General features: G+C 36.8%; 1 protein-coding gene across 2 annotated transcripts in view; it reads right to left on the minus strand.

The window, feature by feature from the left end:
• LOC135737696 (multidrug resistance-associated protein 1-like) overlaps positions 1–13,153 on the minus strand; it is a 32,424-nt gene extending 19,271 nt beyond the window's left edge. Inside the window, exons 1-3 of one of the 2 annotated variants that reach the window (XM_073814005.1) lie at positions 12,982–13,153; positions 864–1,040; positions 319–444 (exon numbers count right to left, since the gene is read on the minus strand). In XM_073814005.1, the coding sequence (XP_073670106.1) occupies positions 319–444; positions 864–1,040; positions 12,982–13,128 (450 nt within the window). In that variant the 5' untranslated portion in view covers positions 13,129–13,153. Of the gene's footprint in view, positions 1–318; positions 445–863; positions 1,041–6,446; positions 6,926–12,981 lie in introns of those variants that run through there. The other variant, XM_073814006.1, reaches the window with a different exon arrangement.
• Between the last annotated feature and the right edge of the window lie 4,878 nt (positions 13,154–18,031).

Genomic DNA, 18,031 nt, shown 5'->3' on the forward strand with positions numbered 1-18,031 from the left:
GTTATAGTTATCTTGTTGGTTAGATCTGGCAATGAGCCATGTTGACAGTGTGTCTGCTGTGACCAGATGTAAAAGAGCCTTATTTATTCTGATTCCTTTAGGAAGCGTCTGCCAGACACAGACGTGTTCTAGCCACAGAGAGATTTGCTCATTCAAGCTTAAAAATAAAGGCTCATAAATCTTGACCATCTTTTAAAAAAGCCCTGATTCGGAAACACGTGTTATATGTTTTACCTTGTAATTATACATTTCATTTCACAATGCTTTACATACAGTAGTACTTTGTGGAGGTTTAGGACTGATAGTAGGTTCAATTACCATAGTAAGACTGCGAATGATGGGGCTCAGGAGAAAGACCATATGATGCTCAATATCATTGTTCCTTTTCACCAGCAGATAGATCAACTCCAAGAAACCAAAGGAAGCCAGACAAAGTCCCAAACCCTACAAGACACACAGGGTCATATATTATGTCTTATGCAAAATTGTAACCTAAACCTTCAGGAATAACTTTAAGAACCACTTTTTTAATGTAGATCACTCTTAAAATGGCTGGGTTATTTTTGAGCCATAATGGGTAAATATTGGAGAGAACACACAGCTGGGTTAAAACTGACCAGATTGTGGGTTGTTTTAACCCAATTACTGGGATATTATACCCCATTGTTGCATAACAACAACCCAACATTGGGTCATTTTTAACCCAGCATGGTTTAATTTTTAACCCAACATGTGTTCTGTCCAATATTTACCCATTATGGCTAAAAATAACCCAGCCATTTTAAGATGCTCTATTCCAGTCTAAGTTTAGAAAACTAGTTAACAATGCCTTAATATGATGTGATATAAACAGTATGACTCACTGTCTTGGCACAACAAATGCTTGACATTGATATACGCCCATGGTCGTAGAATTTGAGGTATAAGCAGTAGAAAGGGGCACAAATCCAGAGATAGAAACAGGGGAACCACACCAGTACTGTATGCTGAAAGCATTGGGTAAGGTCTGGGTGGGGTGTATACCATGTGAGATTCCAGTCCTGAAAAGATAAAGTCAAACCATTACTCCTCTACAAACAGTTTAAAAAACATCAGGCTAAACAAATAAGACTTAACCTAACCAGGCTTAACAGCTTAATCATTCTTATAATATAATAATCATTGTATATTGTATTACTGTATGTATTGTTCATATTTTATCTAAATTGTTTATTTTGCATTGTCGTTTTATGTTGGCTGTTATTCTGAAAAGCTGCTGTTAAATGGTCTTTCGTTGTTTTCTAAACAATGACAATAGATTCTATCCTATCCTATCCTATCCTATCCTATCTTTTCCTTTCCTTTCATTTTCCTTTCCTTTCATTTTCCTTTCCTTTCCTTTCCTTTCCTTTTCTTTTCCTTTCCTTTCCTTTCCTTTCCTTTCCTTTCCTTTCCTTTCCTTTCCTGTCCTGTCCTGTCCTGTCCTGTCCAGTCCAGTCCAGTCCTATCCTTTCCTGTCCTGTCCTATCCTATCCTATCCTATCCTATCCATTCCTATTCTGTTTTGTTCTGTTCTGTCCTGTCCTGTCCTCTCATCTCCTCTCCTCCCCTATCATATCCTATCCTTTCCTATCCTTTCCTTTCCTATCGTATCATATCCCATCCATTCCTATTCTGTTCTGTTCTGTGCTGTCCTGTCCTGTTCAATCCTATCCTATCCTATCCTATCCTATCTTATCTTATCTTATCTTATCTTATCTTATCTTATCTTATCTTATCTTATCTTATCTTATCTTATCTTATCTTATCTTATCTTATCTTATCTTATCCTACCCTACCCTTTCCTTTTCTTTCTTTTCTCTCCTGTCCTCTCCTCTCCTCTCCTCCCCTATTATATCCTATCCTATCCTTTCCTTTCCTATCCTATCCTATCCTATCCTATCCTATCCTATCCTATCCTATGCTTTCCTATCCTATCCTATCCTATCCTATCCTATCCTATCCATTCCCATTCTATTCTGTTCTGTTCTGTTCTGTCCTATCCTATATTTTCCTGTCCTGTCCTGTCCTGTCCTGTCCTGTCCTGTCCTGTCCTGTCCTGTCCTGTCCTGTCCTGTCCTGTCCAATCCTATCCTATCCTTTCCTTTCCTTTCCTTTCCTTTCCTTTCCTTTCCTTTCCTTTCCTTTCCTGTCCTGTCCTGTCCTATCCTATCCTATCCTATCCTATCCTATCCTTTTCTCTCCTCTCCTCTCCTCTCCTCTCCCCTCCCCTCTCATCTCATCTCATCTCATCTCATCTCATCTCCTCCCTTATCATATCCTATCCTATCCTATCCTATATCCTATCCTTTCCTTTCCTTTCCTGTATCATATCCCATCCATTCCTATTCTGTTCTGTGCTGTCCTGTCCTGTCCTGTCCTGTCCTGTCCTGTCCTGTCCTGTCCTATCCTTTCCTATCCTATCCTATCCTATCCTATCCTATCCTATCCTATCCTATCCTATCCTATCATTCCAGTTCATTGATGTTCTTCACTGTTTGTTCAAGCCAAATGGCTCTCTGTACACTATTTCAGATTTAAAGCTCTTAAAATTAATCTGTAATGAATTTCTTTGTGCTTGAACAACCTTATTCTTTGATTGCCAAGTGTGTTTATGATAGAGATTTTGCTGGAATGGTCTTACTGTAAATGTGACTGTAATGATAGTTAAGATTGCATTATTGCCACAGTAAAATATACTATCCTAATTTAATCTTGTTTATGTAACCTAGTTTATGTTCTATGATTCTTGGAACAAATTGTGGTACACACATTTTTATGTATAATCAACTTAAATGTACTATTCATTTTAACTTTCTGGCTAGTGAGGAGTTGCTGTAAATGATAAAAATTAAGTTGAACTAACTTAAGCTTATTCAACTTTCATAATTTACAGCAACTCCTCATTCTCACTAGTCAAAAAAGTTTTAATGAATTGTATATTCAAGTTGATTAAACTTAAACATTTAAGTGCAACATTTATGTTTACCCATTCTAAGCAGAAAATCTGCAACTTCACTTCATAAACTTAAAAAATCTAAGTAAAACGTCCTCAAAAGTCACTGTGATGTTTATTAGGCCTACGCAAAAACCAAACAAACTGGGTTCTCTGAATCACAATGACAGATACAGTTAGATTTCTCATAATAGACTGAGGTCCAAAGCACAAAGGGTGTTGAAATGTTTTCAGTGGGTTTGTGTTAGTAAATGAGAATGAATGTCACAATGCAAAGCCAGCAAAGAGGCTTTAGTCCACAATCAAACATGTGCTTTTATACAAACACCCGGAATATAATCCCTACCAAACATAACACCTCTCAACTCAACTCAAAGCACATCACTCATTCACACTGTACTGTATCTCTAAGCTTTTCTACGTGGCAAAACGATTTGATTTCCAAGCGCTGCTGTAGAGTTGTCACCTTTTTCCTTCCAAACTTTCTCTGGACTGATGTGAACTTCTCTGGCTTTATTTTATGGCGTGGTTATTTCAGCAATAGCGCAGCTCTGATAAATACTGCATGCCGGTTGGAAGGACTCTTGTGGTATGACACTATATAAGATGTGCACATTTGGCAAGCCATCAAGGAGCGTAGAGACACAATAAACCTCATATAGGCCTACATGGTGGGAAGAGGGGTGTGGGATAGGATGTCATGGACTCTGGCCTCCGACCATTATAGGGAAAGTGGTTCTCTGTTATGTTGCATGGTCAAACTTTTCCACTGTACCCATGCTGCATCTGTGACTGTGTTTGTACTGGTCTGAACCCAATGGCAACCACAGTCTCAGGAAGTGAGTCAGGGTGATGTGCGTGTGCTTGTGTACCCTTTCCTGAAGGTGTAGGAGTTCAGACTGCCGGTCAGCACAAATGTTGTTTAAAAATGACACCAATGATGTGTGAATTTATTTTGAGGAAAGATGATGGAAAATTTTACATATGTGACCTGATCCAGCAAAATGAGTCACAGTGACCCAAATTTCAAAATTGAGATTTTGGTATCAATGGAAAGAGGAGATCCTAAGCTTTCAAATGATATCCTAGTCAAAGTCATACCTTGAATGGTTTTAAAGATATAGACATTTCAATTAAGGTTGTCTGTCCTCTTTTTCCAACTGAAAACCTGAGAAAAACGCCTTTAAAGTTTTTTGCCCGTTTTTTGTAGATATCTTTCAAAATCCATTGCATTTTTAAAGGGATAAACAATTTATTTTACAGCTTAATTTGACCAAAGACATTAATATAAATGCTATTACAGTAAACCAAGAAACAAGCTTATAAATCACCCAGAATGATGTTTATTGAAAATGTGAAGTAACAGAAAGGTGTCTGTGATGGCTGGGGTTTGAGTTAGGGGAAGGGAATAGAACATGGAAACCAGAATGTGTGTGTGTGTGTGTGTGTGTGTGTGTGTGTGTGTGTGTGTGTGTGTGTGTGTGTGCGTGCGTGCGTGCGTGCGTGCGTGCGTGCGTGCGTGCATGTTTGTGAGTGTGTGCGTGTTCGCGCTCGTGCGTGTTCGCGTGTGTGCGCGCGCGCGTGCGCGTGTGAGAGAAATTGAGAGAGACAGAAAGCAAAACGAAAACAAATAATGCTTGCCTATGCAATCATATCTTTGTGTAGGCTAGTTGACAATAACAGTGTAAACAATTCAAAAAGGAGTTAAATAGGAGAGGAGAGTGCTGCGAGACTGACAGGAGGATGGCTGGACCAATCACGTGCCCCGGGGATTCCCATTGACAAATGATCAGCGTTTATGCAGATTTCTGATTGGCTCTAAAACAACGTGTAACACCATATTTGGAGAGATAGTGACGTTTCAGGGGATACCCGGAATGCACGGAGGTGAGGATTTGAGAAAAGCAATTTCCAGCGAATTTAGTAAAGCTGCTTCAACTTTAATAGTCATTTAAACACCTTTACTCAATTATTTGGACTACGAAACTTTGGGAGATTATTTTTTAATGTCTTTTCTTTGAAATTAGCTAAAAAATTTTTTTTTGATAATTTCATTGTTTTTCCACATTATCGGCTCATATCTTAAAATAGAACGTTGCGACTTCCGACTCATTTCGCCAGAGCGGGTCACATATGTATGGATTACTTGTAGTGCCCAAATCTCCAGTCTTTTCTTTTTAGAATGACCAATGAGAGGAGTATGATAAACAGCTCATTAAAAACCTCATAAATTCTTGAAGCAGTTTTTGCACAAGCAACTGAGTTATGTAAAGCACATCAGACAGACCGTTAAATGACATTAGCCAAACTGCTGCAGACAACCATCAGGAAGTTGTAACTTTGGTTTTTCATGCAATTTTGCCAATTAAAATTTGTGTCAGTTATGTTCAGTCATCTATATCATCTGTTTCAAAATCATTGTAAAAAAAATTCTACATCACACACCAATGTCAAATAAAATGATTTTGCACCTGGCTGTCACTGAGGTGGTATCCTCTTCAAAAAAATAAAAAGTATACCTTTGCACCTTAATAGTAAATAGTTCATATTGGGAACTCAGAGGTACATCATGGTACCAAAAAGAGCATCTTAAAACCTCAAAGGTTCATATCGCTACCAAATGTTTACATATCTGTACCTATCGTTCTTAAAGGGTGTTACCACAGTGACAGTTTGGGACCATGTTTTGTCCATTTCTTTCTGACAGTGCACTTGCCGTATTGTCATTCTTATAATTCACAAGGCCCATGAAATGCTGTATTTTAGATGCCCACCTATGCCAAGCTATGCCATCTTTGCAGACCCACACTCATCTGAGAGTTCAAGATAATGTTTCCCCAACGCTGGTCATTCCTCTGTTAAATATCGACATCGTGCAAACCTGACTTTACATTTTTTTCTCATATATTACACAACATAAGGTCAGGCCACCGCAAATCTTTGATTTATTAACCTGAATTTCAAAGCGCAAGATATGCAATTTGTAATCAGTGATCAACAATCTGAGCAGTGCTGTCAACATGTAACTGCACTTTAGCCCACGTGTTGGGCTAAAGTGCATCATCTACTGTAAACACGGTAGTGCAAATCAGCTGTTGGAAGGAGAACACGCTCAGCAGCCCAAAGCATGCAAATAAACTTCTTCAAAACATGGGATTAAAGAGGAGCCAGGTAACATCAGCTACATTTAACACAGGGTATTTGAGAATGAAAACATGCAGAACAACATCATCAACAGCTTTTTATGGATTTACTTTCATGCACCAAATGAATCATTGGGTGAGAAATGCATGGCTCACCTCAAATAGAGGTTTTTGGCAAAAACAACAATGACTTCCAAGAATAAAGAGTCCGTTAACCGGCAACACAAAAAAATGATTCATTTTTGCTACAATGCAACATATTTCATTGGCTATTCAAGTGAGTTCCTTTCTTTACAGTCACATTTTTTTTCTTCTTCTCCATCACTCACCCAGAGAGGATCCAAGCCACTGAGACTGCAAAGGGTGTCCATCCAGGGTCCTTCTGTTCTTGCAGAGGTCCTTTATTAAATCCCTGTGTCTCAATCTCAGCACTGTATCACTCTCCTGTCTCTTTAGTCACTTGACAGTGAAAGTGTTTTTGACAGTAATGTGTTTCAGCTCCTGCCTCTGGTTTCGTCAAAGCTACAGTCTGAGACCAGGTTTGTGTAACTGTCCTGTTTATGAGTCTTTGCCTGCCAGGTGGGTGGAAGTTTTGGGCTGTTTAAAATCTTCCTTGCTCTCTTTACACACTCTTGTACACATGTGCTGGGACCACAGTACCACAGACACTTTCCTTAAAAAACGCAAGAGAGAGAGAGACATACAGTCAAGGCCACACCCCGACTACCCTTCAGGTCTTGCTTTTGTAAACTCCCCCAACTCAACCCTTTCACCCGATGTTTTAATAGAAATGGAAGCTGTGGAAAATGTTATTTCAGGAATATGAGTTCAGGAATATGGGTGTTGTTTGTGATGATAATGACACGGGTACAACTGTGTAAAAAACCTTGTGTTTAGTTTTGTATTGTTTTATTAAATATTAATAGAGCTTGTTTAAGGATTAAATATGACTAGCTCTGATGTAATTCTAGGTTTTTCACAAAAAAAATTTGTTCTGTTGGCAAAAGAAAAAGTGCAGTAGTTGGACAAAGAGATAGAGCTGAAGTCTGCATTGCCAATAAAGCAATTATGCTTTACGTTGGGAAAATGCATCCACTACAAGAGTACACTTTCAAAACATCAGAAGACAAAAGTGAAGATGAGAATTTTGTGATCAAATGTTCCTCATGCAATGAATGCCCACCGTGTTGTTATCAGAATCTCAAGCGGTTCAATCTGATATCAAATGCGTACATCCTCCTAGGTCTTGCATGCAAGTTCTTACCTTGTCCATCACCCTGCTGCCTGTGAACATACATTTTCACCTCTCAAGTTTTATGTTGATGGAATGTCTCTGGATTCGGATGTGACAAAGTTGCAGAGAATAGTTAAAGAGCACCTATGGTCCGATTCACGTTTTTACATTTCCTTTGTATTAGTACATGTTAATGATGTGCAAAAGGCACAAACCCCAAAGTAAACCATGACACGAATTATCGTCTCCAACGTAAATCTTTTTTCTTGGACTACAACAAACACACGGATTGCCTGTAAGTTAACTCCTGTTAGCATTGCATTATGAGCAAATTTTTAAAACATGGTAAGGAGCGTCACATTTCCTGCTGACGTCAGAGGTATTCAGACCAATCACAAGGTAGAGATTAGCTGGCCAACGCTTTTCAGATCGATGAGCTTTGTACAAAATCAGTGTGTTTCAGGAAGACAGGAAAATCAAGAGCAACAAAAATGTACAGTATGTGGAAAATAATGTGTTTTTTGAACCATAAACCATTGTATAACAATGTACCAATTGTATTATACCAATACACAAAATAACGTTGTTTTTAGCAATAAAATAGGTGCCCTTTAATTTTTTAAGTTGCTTCTGTAGGTCCTAATCATTTTGCACCTCTTGAAAAAACATACACATAGGCTTAACCCCACACTGTAAAAAAAATCCGTAGAAATTACAATGTTATTGCAGCTGGGTTGCCGGTAATTTACCGTTGATTTACATTTATGTTATTTACTGGCAAGAGTTTGTTCAAAGTTTAATAAATTTTAAATATTAACAAGTCTTTATCTTTACAGAATAAAACTATACAATAACAGCCTCATGCAAAGCATTCTGGGAACCAGAAATCATCATCAACCTTTTTCTGTTTTTGCTTCAGATTTTGTTTCCCAGAATGTTTTGCTTGATGCTGTTTTTTTTAGTTTTACTCTGTAAAGACAAAGACTTGTAAATGTTTAATGTTTAACAAAATACTTGCATAATGAGCCACATAATGTGCCTTGTAGAAATGTAACAGGAATGTAACTTTCTCTGTAGTAAAACCATGATGAGGTTTACTTGGGAATTTATAAAAAAAAATTTCAATAGAATGTACACACACGCACGCACGCACGCACGCACGCACGCAAACACACACACACACACACACACACACACACACACACACACACACACACACACACACACACACACACACACACACACACACACACACACACACATGCATTCTGGTTTCCATGTTTTGTGGGGACATTCCATAGACGTAATGCATTTTATACCATACAAACTGTATATTCTATTCCCCTTACCTACCCCATTCCCTAACCCCAACCATCACAGAAAACCTTCTACTACTTCACATTTTCAAGAAACATCATTCTGTTTGATTTATAAGCTTGTTTCCTCATGGGGACATCAAAATGTCCCCACAAGGTCACAAAAACACTGGTATTCCTATCTTTGTGGGGACAATTGGTCCCCACAACGTGATAATTACCAGGTACACACGCACACACACACACACACACACACACACACACACACACACACACACACACACACACACACACACACACACACACACACACACACACACACACACACACACACACACACATACATAATTTTTTTCTATTGAAATATTTTCTATTAATTAAAACCATGGTTTTACTACAAAAACGTGCAACCATGTTTTTGGCTACAAATACTATAGTAATCATGGTAACTAGTAAGGTATGGACTATGGAGTGTAGTGTTATTGAACTTTGGTAAAAGTACTGTTTGGCCATCGTAAAAAATGAACACAGGGTTAGTGTTTGTTTAAGGAGCGTTTCACAATTTTAATTTAGAAGCGGAGTTATCTTTGAAATGAACCTATGGTTAAGAAACCCTGCATGGAATCAGCATTTGCAAGGTTAACCCCATTGCGGTGCCAAACGTATGCAGTGTAAAAGGAAGCGGGGTGAGTGTTATGACCCAATGCTTGCAACAGACAGCCAATCAGAAACTGAAGAGCATGTACCTCATATCACCATCTGTGTACTAAAAACCCCTCAAAAAGATTTATGTTGCGAGTTGCGACCTTTTATTTCACTGATGCGAAGCGCGAGACAAGTAGTTATTTTAAATCAGTCAGTTTGACATTGCCTTTTTTCCAAAAGACGAGGGAAGACAGTAAGCATGGATCATCGCTGTGCGTAATAATACGCTGTGTAAATCATTTTCAGCCATAGGCAAACTATGCTTTATGTGATGTCTGCTCCAGCATACCTGAGAATAAGAGAGACTCAGATGAGGGAGGGGAATGAGGTTTTGCTTGAGGTCAGGCCAACATAAAAACTCTTTTGATGCCATGTGAGGCACAGATCCACTGAACGCTTGTACTGAGTGCCATTTACCAGGTATTAGAGCAACTGACACCAGTGTGAGGAATGCAGCATCTCAGTGTCCTGTATTTTAAAACTAGGGTGTATATGTGAGTACACTCTCAGAAAAAAAGATACAAATGTTGCAACTTTTTGTCACTAGGATGCTACCTTTTAAAAATGTCCTAATATGTACAATGAATGTACAAATATGTAACTTTGCGGTAACAGTATGTACCTCTAATTAGGGCTGCATAACGATTAATCACGATTAATCATTTGCAGAATAAAAGTTTTTGTTTACCTCATATATGTTTGTGTACTGTGCATGTATAATTTTAAGACAAAAATATTAATAGATTAAATATATTATATATATATATATATATATATATATATATATATATATATATATATATATATATATAATATATATAATATAAATTGTATTTAAATATACAAATGTATGTACACATGTAAATATTGCTAAAATATTTATATGTTGTGTTTTTATATATACATAATTATTAGGGGTGTGACGAGACACTTAATCCACAAGACAAGACGAAACACGAGATTGGGTTCACGAGAACGAGACGAGACAATATTTTTACACTTTTTAAGAACGAGATCTCGTCACAACCCATAATAATGATTATATAGGCTACAGTGCACACACACATAAATGATGTAAACACAAACTTTTATACTGCAAATGATTAATCGCGATTAATCGTTATGCAGCCCTACCTCTAATGTACCATTGTGTACCTAGGGGTACCAATTACCTTTTAGGTACAAAAGTGTACTTCTTGTACCTGTTTTTCTGAGAATATAGATAAGGATTGTAGGGATTTTTTGTATTTTTATGACAAATTAATTTACTGTTTTTTCTTGCTTTTGTAAGTCGCTTTTCATAGAGTAAAAGCATCTGCCGAATGCCTAAATGTTAATGTATTTCACATTTTTTAAGCTGTATTTTAACTGCACACTCTTTTATTTGTTGCATTTGTGTATTTCTGGGGTTAGGTTATTTTTACATTTCTGTTGTATATTCTAAATGTGGCATTCCCAATACCATTAACTTTTTATATGTCCATCATTTCCACTTCTTAAATCATTCCTGTGCTTTTGTAAATAGGGTGGAATTGTGACGCAAGCTTCTCTCTTGCTGTTTTGTGGTCAGACTTTAGACAGTCATCAAAACAAACACAGGAACATTATTGGTACATTGGAAAATGTCTTTGGAACGGCGAACAGTGGACTTTTGATGGACGTAACTTTTAAATTAATCTAAACTTGGCCATCTATGCAACCACAAACAAATGGAAATTGATGTCACTGCTCACAAGTGTTCAACATTGCTCACTGTTTCTGTATTTATTAATGCGTTGTTACAGCCTGTTTCTTTAATGCAGCAGACAGTGGAATTTTCGTGTAGAAATTATTTTTTATTTTCAAAATAAAATCGTATTTTTTCAGAAACTCTCATGCCTTAAAAAGCGACAATAAAACAACATTTTGTTAGAATGCCTAATACGGATCATCACAGTGATTTACAATTCTCATACATAGTCTGTAACATAGGCACTGAACGTTTCCTTAAGATTTATTGTCTATGCTAAATACATAATCGCATGGCAGGATAACAATAATGCACTGGATTTATATGCTTTGACCCATGCTCTTCGCATTGTCAACCATAAAAAAGATCAACACAGTGACCGCCTGTTGAGCTGATTAATGGTTTTGTGTATTCAAATAACCTACAATTTTCACTGTTGATTTATTTACGTGTTTAAGTTAATAAGCATGCTATAGTTTTGGACTGTCAGATAGCAATCTGCACTGTAAAAATCTTTGCTGCCATAAATCATTATTTATCTTGACAAGAGATGAGTTGCTGCAACTATTTGAAAAAAGTCAACTTCATTTTATAAGTTATAACAACTCCTCTCTTGTCAAGATAAATAAAGTTGAAATGACTTGTAAATCTGAGTTAATTCAACAACAAAAATTTAAATTAGCAAATAAATTTTTACAATGTGATGTTAGTCATGCCTATATGCAGTAATATGTTATAAAGCAATTAATGCATTCAAATTGTAACGACAGTTATGTTGCATGACTGTATATTGGCCTTCTGCATGTTAACAGCACTTTGCTGATGGTTACGTCTGATTTCTGGCATAAGAGCATGTAGTACAACATTTACCAGGTTAAGCAAGCAGCTCAAGTATATCCATAGGGGTAGATATCTTGGCTTATCTATAATGATTTGTTAACTTTACACAGACACAGGTTCACAAGCAATGCTTAATAATAATCACCACGGCTCACCCTTGCGTGCCAGCATGCATATGCAGCAAAGTAAATTAGATTTGTGATTAGCAAGGTAGAAAACACTAAGAAACGACAAACAAAGTTATAATTTGGTTTTAAAAGACTTGAAATATATTTAAATAGTAAATATAATGCAAATAGTGCAATGACAATAAAAAAAGCATTCAATAAGAGGTAAGGAGCACATTTTGTTTTATGGAACTTTATGTACTTTGCAAAAGTCTTTGGCCACCATGCTACCATTAAATGAGCTGTTTTTGCAATTGTAAAGTAATCATATATAATTATTTCTCAGTCTCTTTATTAGAACACAACCAGAAAATACAGTAAATGTGAATGTAGTATTAAAAACTGTATGAAAGTATAAGCTGAAGTGTCAAGTATAAACTCCCCTTCCACTTGAGCAATAGCAGGCAGCTGCAGGATCTCTTAAACCTAAATGAAATTAAATCCTAATTTTTTTATTTTAATCAAATGACTTCAGGACTTCAGTCTCCTCAAAAATGCTCAAGATGTGTTTTGTGCCAAGAGAGGTCACACTAAATACTGACTGATGCCTAATGAAGATATTTAGTGGTAAAATGGTCTTGTTTTTAATTTTGTGTACATATTTCCTGTATTTTCTATTTGTATCTTAAAAAATAGTGGATATGGATGGACATTAAAACTTTGCTAAAACAACAAAGCTGGTGTTGGTTGCCTAGGACTTTTGCACAATACTGTACAGTATGTAAACCCAAAATGTACTCCATAGGATGCATATCTTTCTGTACACCTGTTTGCACTCTTTAACTAAAACAGAAGGAGTCGCTAAAAAATATAGATACAGCTCAGGAGAAACATAAACAGATATTGCATAACATGTTGTGGGAGGTGACTCACCAGCAGCATGGATGTTGTGTGAAGAAAGACTGTTTCCTCTGGCTGGATCCCTGCCACCCCCACTGTCTCAGTTACAGCATGCGGCTGGGACCATTCGAGCTGGCCGTGAAAAAAGCCTCCACCAGACAGGCTGGGAGCAGTAACCATGCCGTGGTAAACCAGAAGCAGGTCACCTCCACTTCCTCTGGTTTCTTGCGCTGCAGTGAAAACAGTCTAGTCAAAATAATAATAGAGCCAGTTTGTGTTCGACCTTTCAGACAAAGTGTAAACATAGTCACATCGGATGGACACGGAAAGTCAAAAAAAGCAATTCATCTCAAGAACAGGAAACAGGTTCATGTCAGAGACTTAAAGAGAACATTGTGGTCATTATAGGGCTACTTACAGTGCAGTTATTTCTGATGATATCCACTCTTAAAAATATAGGTGTTTCACGATGCCACAGTGCTTCTAAGTGCAGTATCAACAAGTTCATTAAATTATACAGAAGAGGATTAGGGCCACTGGTGAAAAAAATATTTGAATTCTGACTTTATTCTCAGAATTCTGACTTTATTCTTAGAGTTCTGACTTTAATCTCAGAATTCTGAGATTAAAGTCAGAATTCTGAGAATAAAGTCAGAATTCAAATCAAAATTTCACCAGTGGCCCTAATCCTCTTCCGTAAAATTACCTACAGTATTCACATTTTTTTAGTTTTTCTCTCACGATGAAGTTTAGTACAAAAGAGCCAATATATAAAAATACTCTATAATATAAAACTAAAACACGCAATATCAATAAAAAAAACACTACCCCAGCTGTCACTGGGGCTGTACCCTTTCAAAAAGTACACCTTACCACCTAAAGAGATCATATTAGTACCTTAAACGATACAGTACATATTGATACTAAATGTATACATATAATAGGACCTTTTTGAAGGGTACTGGATTAGTGGTGGATTGAAAAATGAACTGAAATGAAAATATTTAATTTGCACATTGTCCACTCCCAACCCTCATTATGTGGTAACATTCTTGAATAAAATCCTCTGTTTTTTTACTGCTAAAAATCAAAACTTGTTTTGTTTTCAGTGGATGACGTCCCTTATTCCAATAGTTTTTTACCCATCATAGAATAGAATAGGACTGTATTTTAGGTGAGTATTTTCTCCATAATAAGCTCATAAATCTGTACACTGTAAAAAATGCAGCATGAAGTTGAAACAACTAGGCTTTGCAAGTCAATTCAACATACTATTTTAAGCTTTTAACTGCATGTTTTACTGTGTAATAGAGAAACTACTTTTAAAGGGAACATTTCACAAGACTTTTCTAAGATGTAAAAAAAGTCTTTGGGGTCCCCAGAGTGTGTATGTGAAGATAATTTATTATAGCATGTTAAAATTGCCACTTTGTAGGTGTGAGCAAAAATGTGCCATTTGTGGGTGTGTCCTATAAAATGCAAATGAGCTGATCTCTGCACTAATGGCACTTTTCCATTGCATAGTAACCCGGGTCGGGTCAGCTTACTTTTGGGGGCTTTTCCACTGGGTGCAGTACATAGTTCCAATAAAATTTTTAGTACCACCTAGGTTGGGGTTCCAAGCGAGCCGAGCTGATACCAACACATGAAGTGATACAAAACTCAATGGAAAAACTCACCAAGCCAAAGTAAGGACCTGATTCAAACCAAACCATGGGGTAATATCCAATGTAAAAGCGCCACAAATGGCAGTGCAGTGGTTGGATAGAGCAGATTAAGGGGTGGTATTATCCCCTTCTGACATCACAGGGGGAGCCAAACTTAAATTACCTATTTTTTCACATGCTTGCAGAGAATGGTAATTGTAGCATTTGATCATTTTGAAAAGCTGAAAAATAATAGCCTATTTGTGACTATAAAGGTCCACTGAGCAGATTTTAGTGGTGAGATTGTGAATTGCAACCAACAGCTCAGTCCACAGGTCACCCCTCCATTTCTAAACGTATAATGAAGCTACGGTAACCGCCACAGGACAAACATGTCATTGTCTGAGACAACTTAGTGACGATGTACAAAAAACAGGTGAAGAAACGGGCAGGAAACATCATCACAGACACCTCTCACCCCGGCCACAACCTGTTTACACTTCTCCTCTCAGGCAGACCTTACAGATGTCTGTGCACTAGAACATCAAGGCATAAAAACCTTTCGTAATTGGGATTTTGTGGGGAGACCAACAGTGTATGTAGATAAAAATGTCTTATTCTAAGGTAATAAAAATACAGTTAATTTTGTCTTTATACACCCTTTATAATATAATGCACATTATATTGCATTTTTGTCAAGAGATCCTTATAAAAAAGTTACACGCTACACCTTTAAGTTTACATTTATGTTTATGCGTCTGACAGATCTTTTAATCCTAAAATGATTTATAGTGTATTACAAAGTATACATTTTGTCTGTTTCTGTACTCTCTGAGAATTTGCTCTGCCAGTTGAGCTATAGACACAGGTCTTATTTGTGTAGCCTATAAACTGCCATTAAACCGTATAGCTTTCACATCACAGTGGTGGAAATTCATGTTGTATAACACATGACAATCCACAGACCTTCTGTAAGTTCCTAGTACCATTGGTAAAAACATTTTAACAATGTGGAATCCCGCCCTCTTGCTCCAACCACTGCTGTCTGTCTGAAACCACCAAACCGTGGTCAATGTCCAAATGAAATACATTAGCTCACCTCAGGCCACATCTCATTCCAGCACAAAGAAAAGGCAACAACACTTTCTGCACGGGTTATTGCCTGTAATAACAACAGTCTGGTTTGCCATAGTACAGGACTGAAAGCTCCTCAGTGACCCCGATCTTACATGCTTCATTTAAAAACATCATTCTTCAACTGAATGAACGTTGACCGAACATTACAGATAAACAGCTGTGCTGGGTCAGTGAAGTGCTGTGGTGGGATCAGGAGCAAGAAAACTGATATAATGTACAATTTACAAAAGTTGTTAATAAAAAATAAAATAAAAAATGAACAAATAACACCTATTATAAAGGAATTTAATATAAGTTTAACTATTAAACTAACTTATAAATACAGTATTCACTCTAAAAACACTCTTAAAAGTGGTTCTTTGCTCGTAATCATAGAAGAACTATTTTAGTGCTATATAGCACCAGTGAAGTAGCACCTGTGTAGAACCATATGTGGTGCTATAGTGATGCTTCTATAGGTGCTTCACCGGTGCTATATAGCACTAAAAATGGTTCCAGCAAAGAACCACTTGTAGTGCTATTTGGCACCATTTGTCTTTAGGGTGTTAGTATCAGAATTAATTTTATTGCCAAGTTCTACATGTAAGGAATTAGTTTAGTTGTACTGGAACTTAACAAGGACAGTGAAAAGTACAAAAAATACACTTTCATCCAGAGCAACTAAAGTACAAGCTATACATTTAATCAGTATTTTTGTTTCCCTGGGAATTCAATTCAATTTGATTCACAATTGTGCTTTTCATAATTGTTAATTGTTCCAAAGCAGCTTTACAGATAAAATAGTAACAAGCAAAAAACAAGAAAATTCTCTACCAGTTCAGCTACAGAGACATTTGGGATTACAAATCCAAAGCCATTCCTTTAGGTATCAGAGCTTAAAACTTTACTGAAGTTTTGCTGCCATCTGTTGGTTTAATGAGCAGCATCAATATCTGGTGTAGGAGTCTTTAAATCCCACACAATCATAATTAAATCAAATTTTAAGATGAAATGTAAAACTGTATTTAGGCATAGATGAATAATAAGAGTTTTGTGTAATGACATATAATGAACCACAAACACTTGGTTCCTCCTTCTTATGTAAACCTTGTGCATGCAAAAGATCACTGAAAAACTGACCAATCTTAACATAACACCAACTGTGACGTTACAGTCAAGATGTATGCCCCAACATTAAATAACACATTCAATTCATTACAATGTTGTTGTAATGCTAAAAAAACTGCAGAGTTAGCGCTATATGCTAGTTGCTATATGTGCAAACTTACCTCTCAGAAACGTCCACAACAATCTCCAAACATTTGATTTTTCCTCAAATTTCATATCTTCATCTGATACAGGCAAAACATAATGGGGTGATTTTCCGGACAGGCCTTAGTTCAATAGGAAATATAACTAGTTTTAACAAACATGCCTTACTAAAAACATTACTGGTGTGCATTATAGGCAAAACAAAGGGCGTATTTAAAGATATGTCAGTGCAAGTTGTTTTCAGTTTGGACAGCTCTTATATTTATTTTAGTCTAGGACTAGTCTAATCCCTGTCCGGGAAACCACCCCAAGGTCTGTTTACACACACAGAGAGCTACTGAAGGAGCTGCTCTGTGAAACAGCCAATCAGAGCAGAGCTCAACATTATTATTCATGATCTTTAAAATAAGGTAATAATAGAATTAAGGGCAAATCCTAGGATTGCATATGGACATGTAAAACCATCTCTGGATCATTTTTGCACTTAATAAAGCCACATAGAAAACAACAATTTAGCATATTATTTGGATGCACTCTTTGGCACCTTTAAGGCACATTTAAATTTATATGAGAATGCTGTTTTCTTTAAAAACGTGATAGATGAACTTGAACTATCTTGACTGTTAACTCCAGAGCCTCTGTTTTTTATGGAGCTGTAGAAACAGACACTGGAGTCAAATCTGAATGAGAACATGGACATAGTCCAGATAACAGATGTTGAAGTTGATGGAGACACTACTGCTGACACAAGAGAGACTGGAGCAGGTGAGCAGTAAGATGAAGCTTTGAAACAGATGTGGTGCCTTGACAGAAACCTTCCTTAGAAGCATCAGGAGGATTATAAACAGATCCTTTATATGATACATAAGCCTTACTCTCTAGAGAATCCAAACACCCTTTATAGTCTGCAGGGTCAGACACCAGAGAGAGGCACTAAGCAAATATAAATAAGATAAAATTACCATCAAACTATCACAGATTTTTCTTAACTTATTTTTTATGAGACAATTTATTTGTGCAGTTTTAAATGGCTATTTGGAATATAGTGG

This window comes from Paramisgurnus dabryanus, chromosome 3, assembly GCF_030506205.2.
Source record: "Paramisgurnus dabryanus chromosome 3, PD_genome_1.1, whole genome shotgun sequence".
NCBI lineage: Eukaryota > Metazoa > Chordata > Actinopteri > Cypriniformes > Cobitidae > Paramisgurnus > Paramisgurnus dabryanus.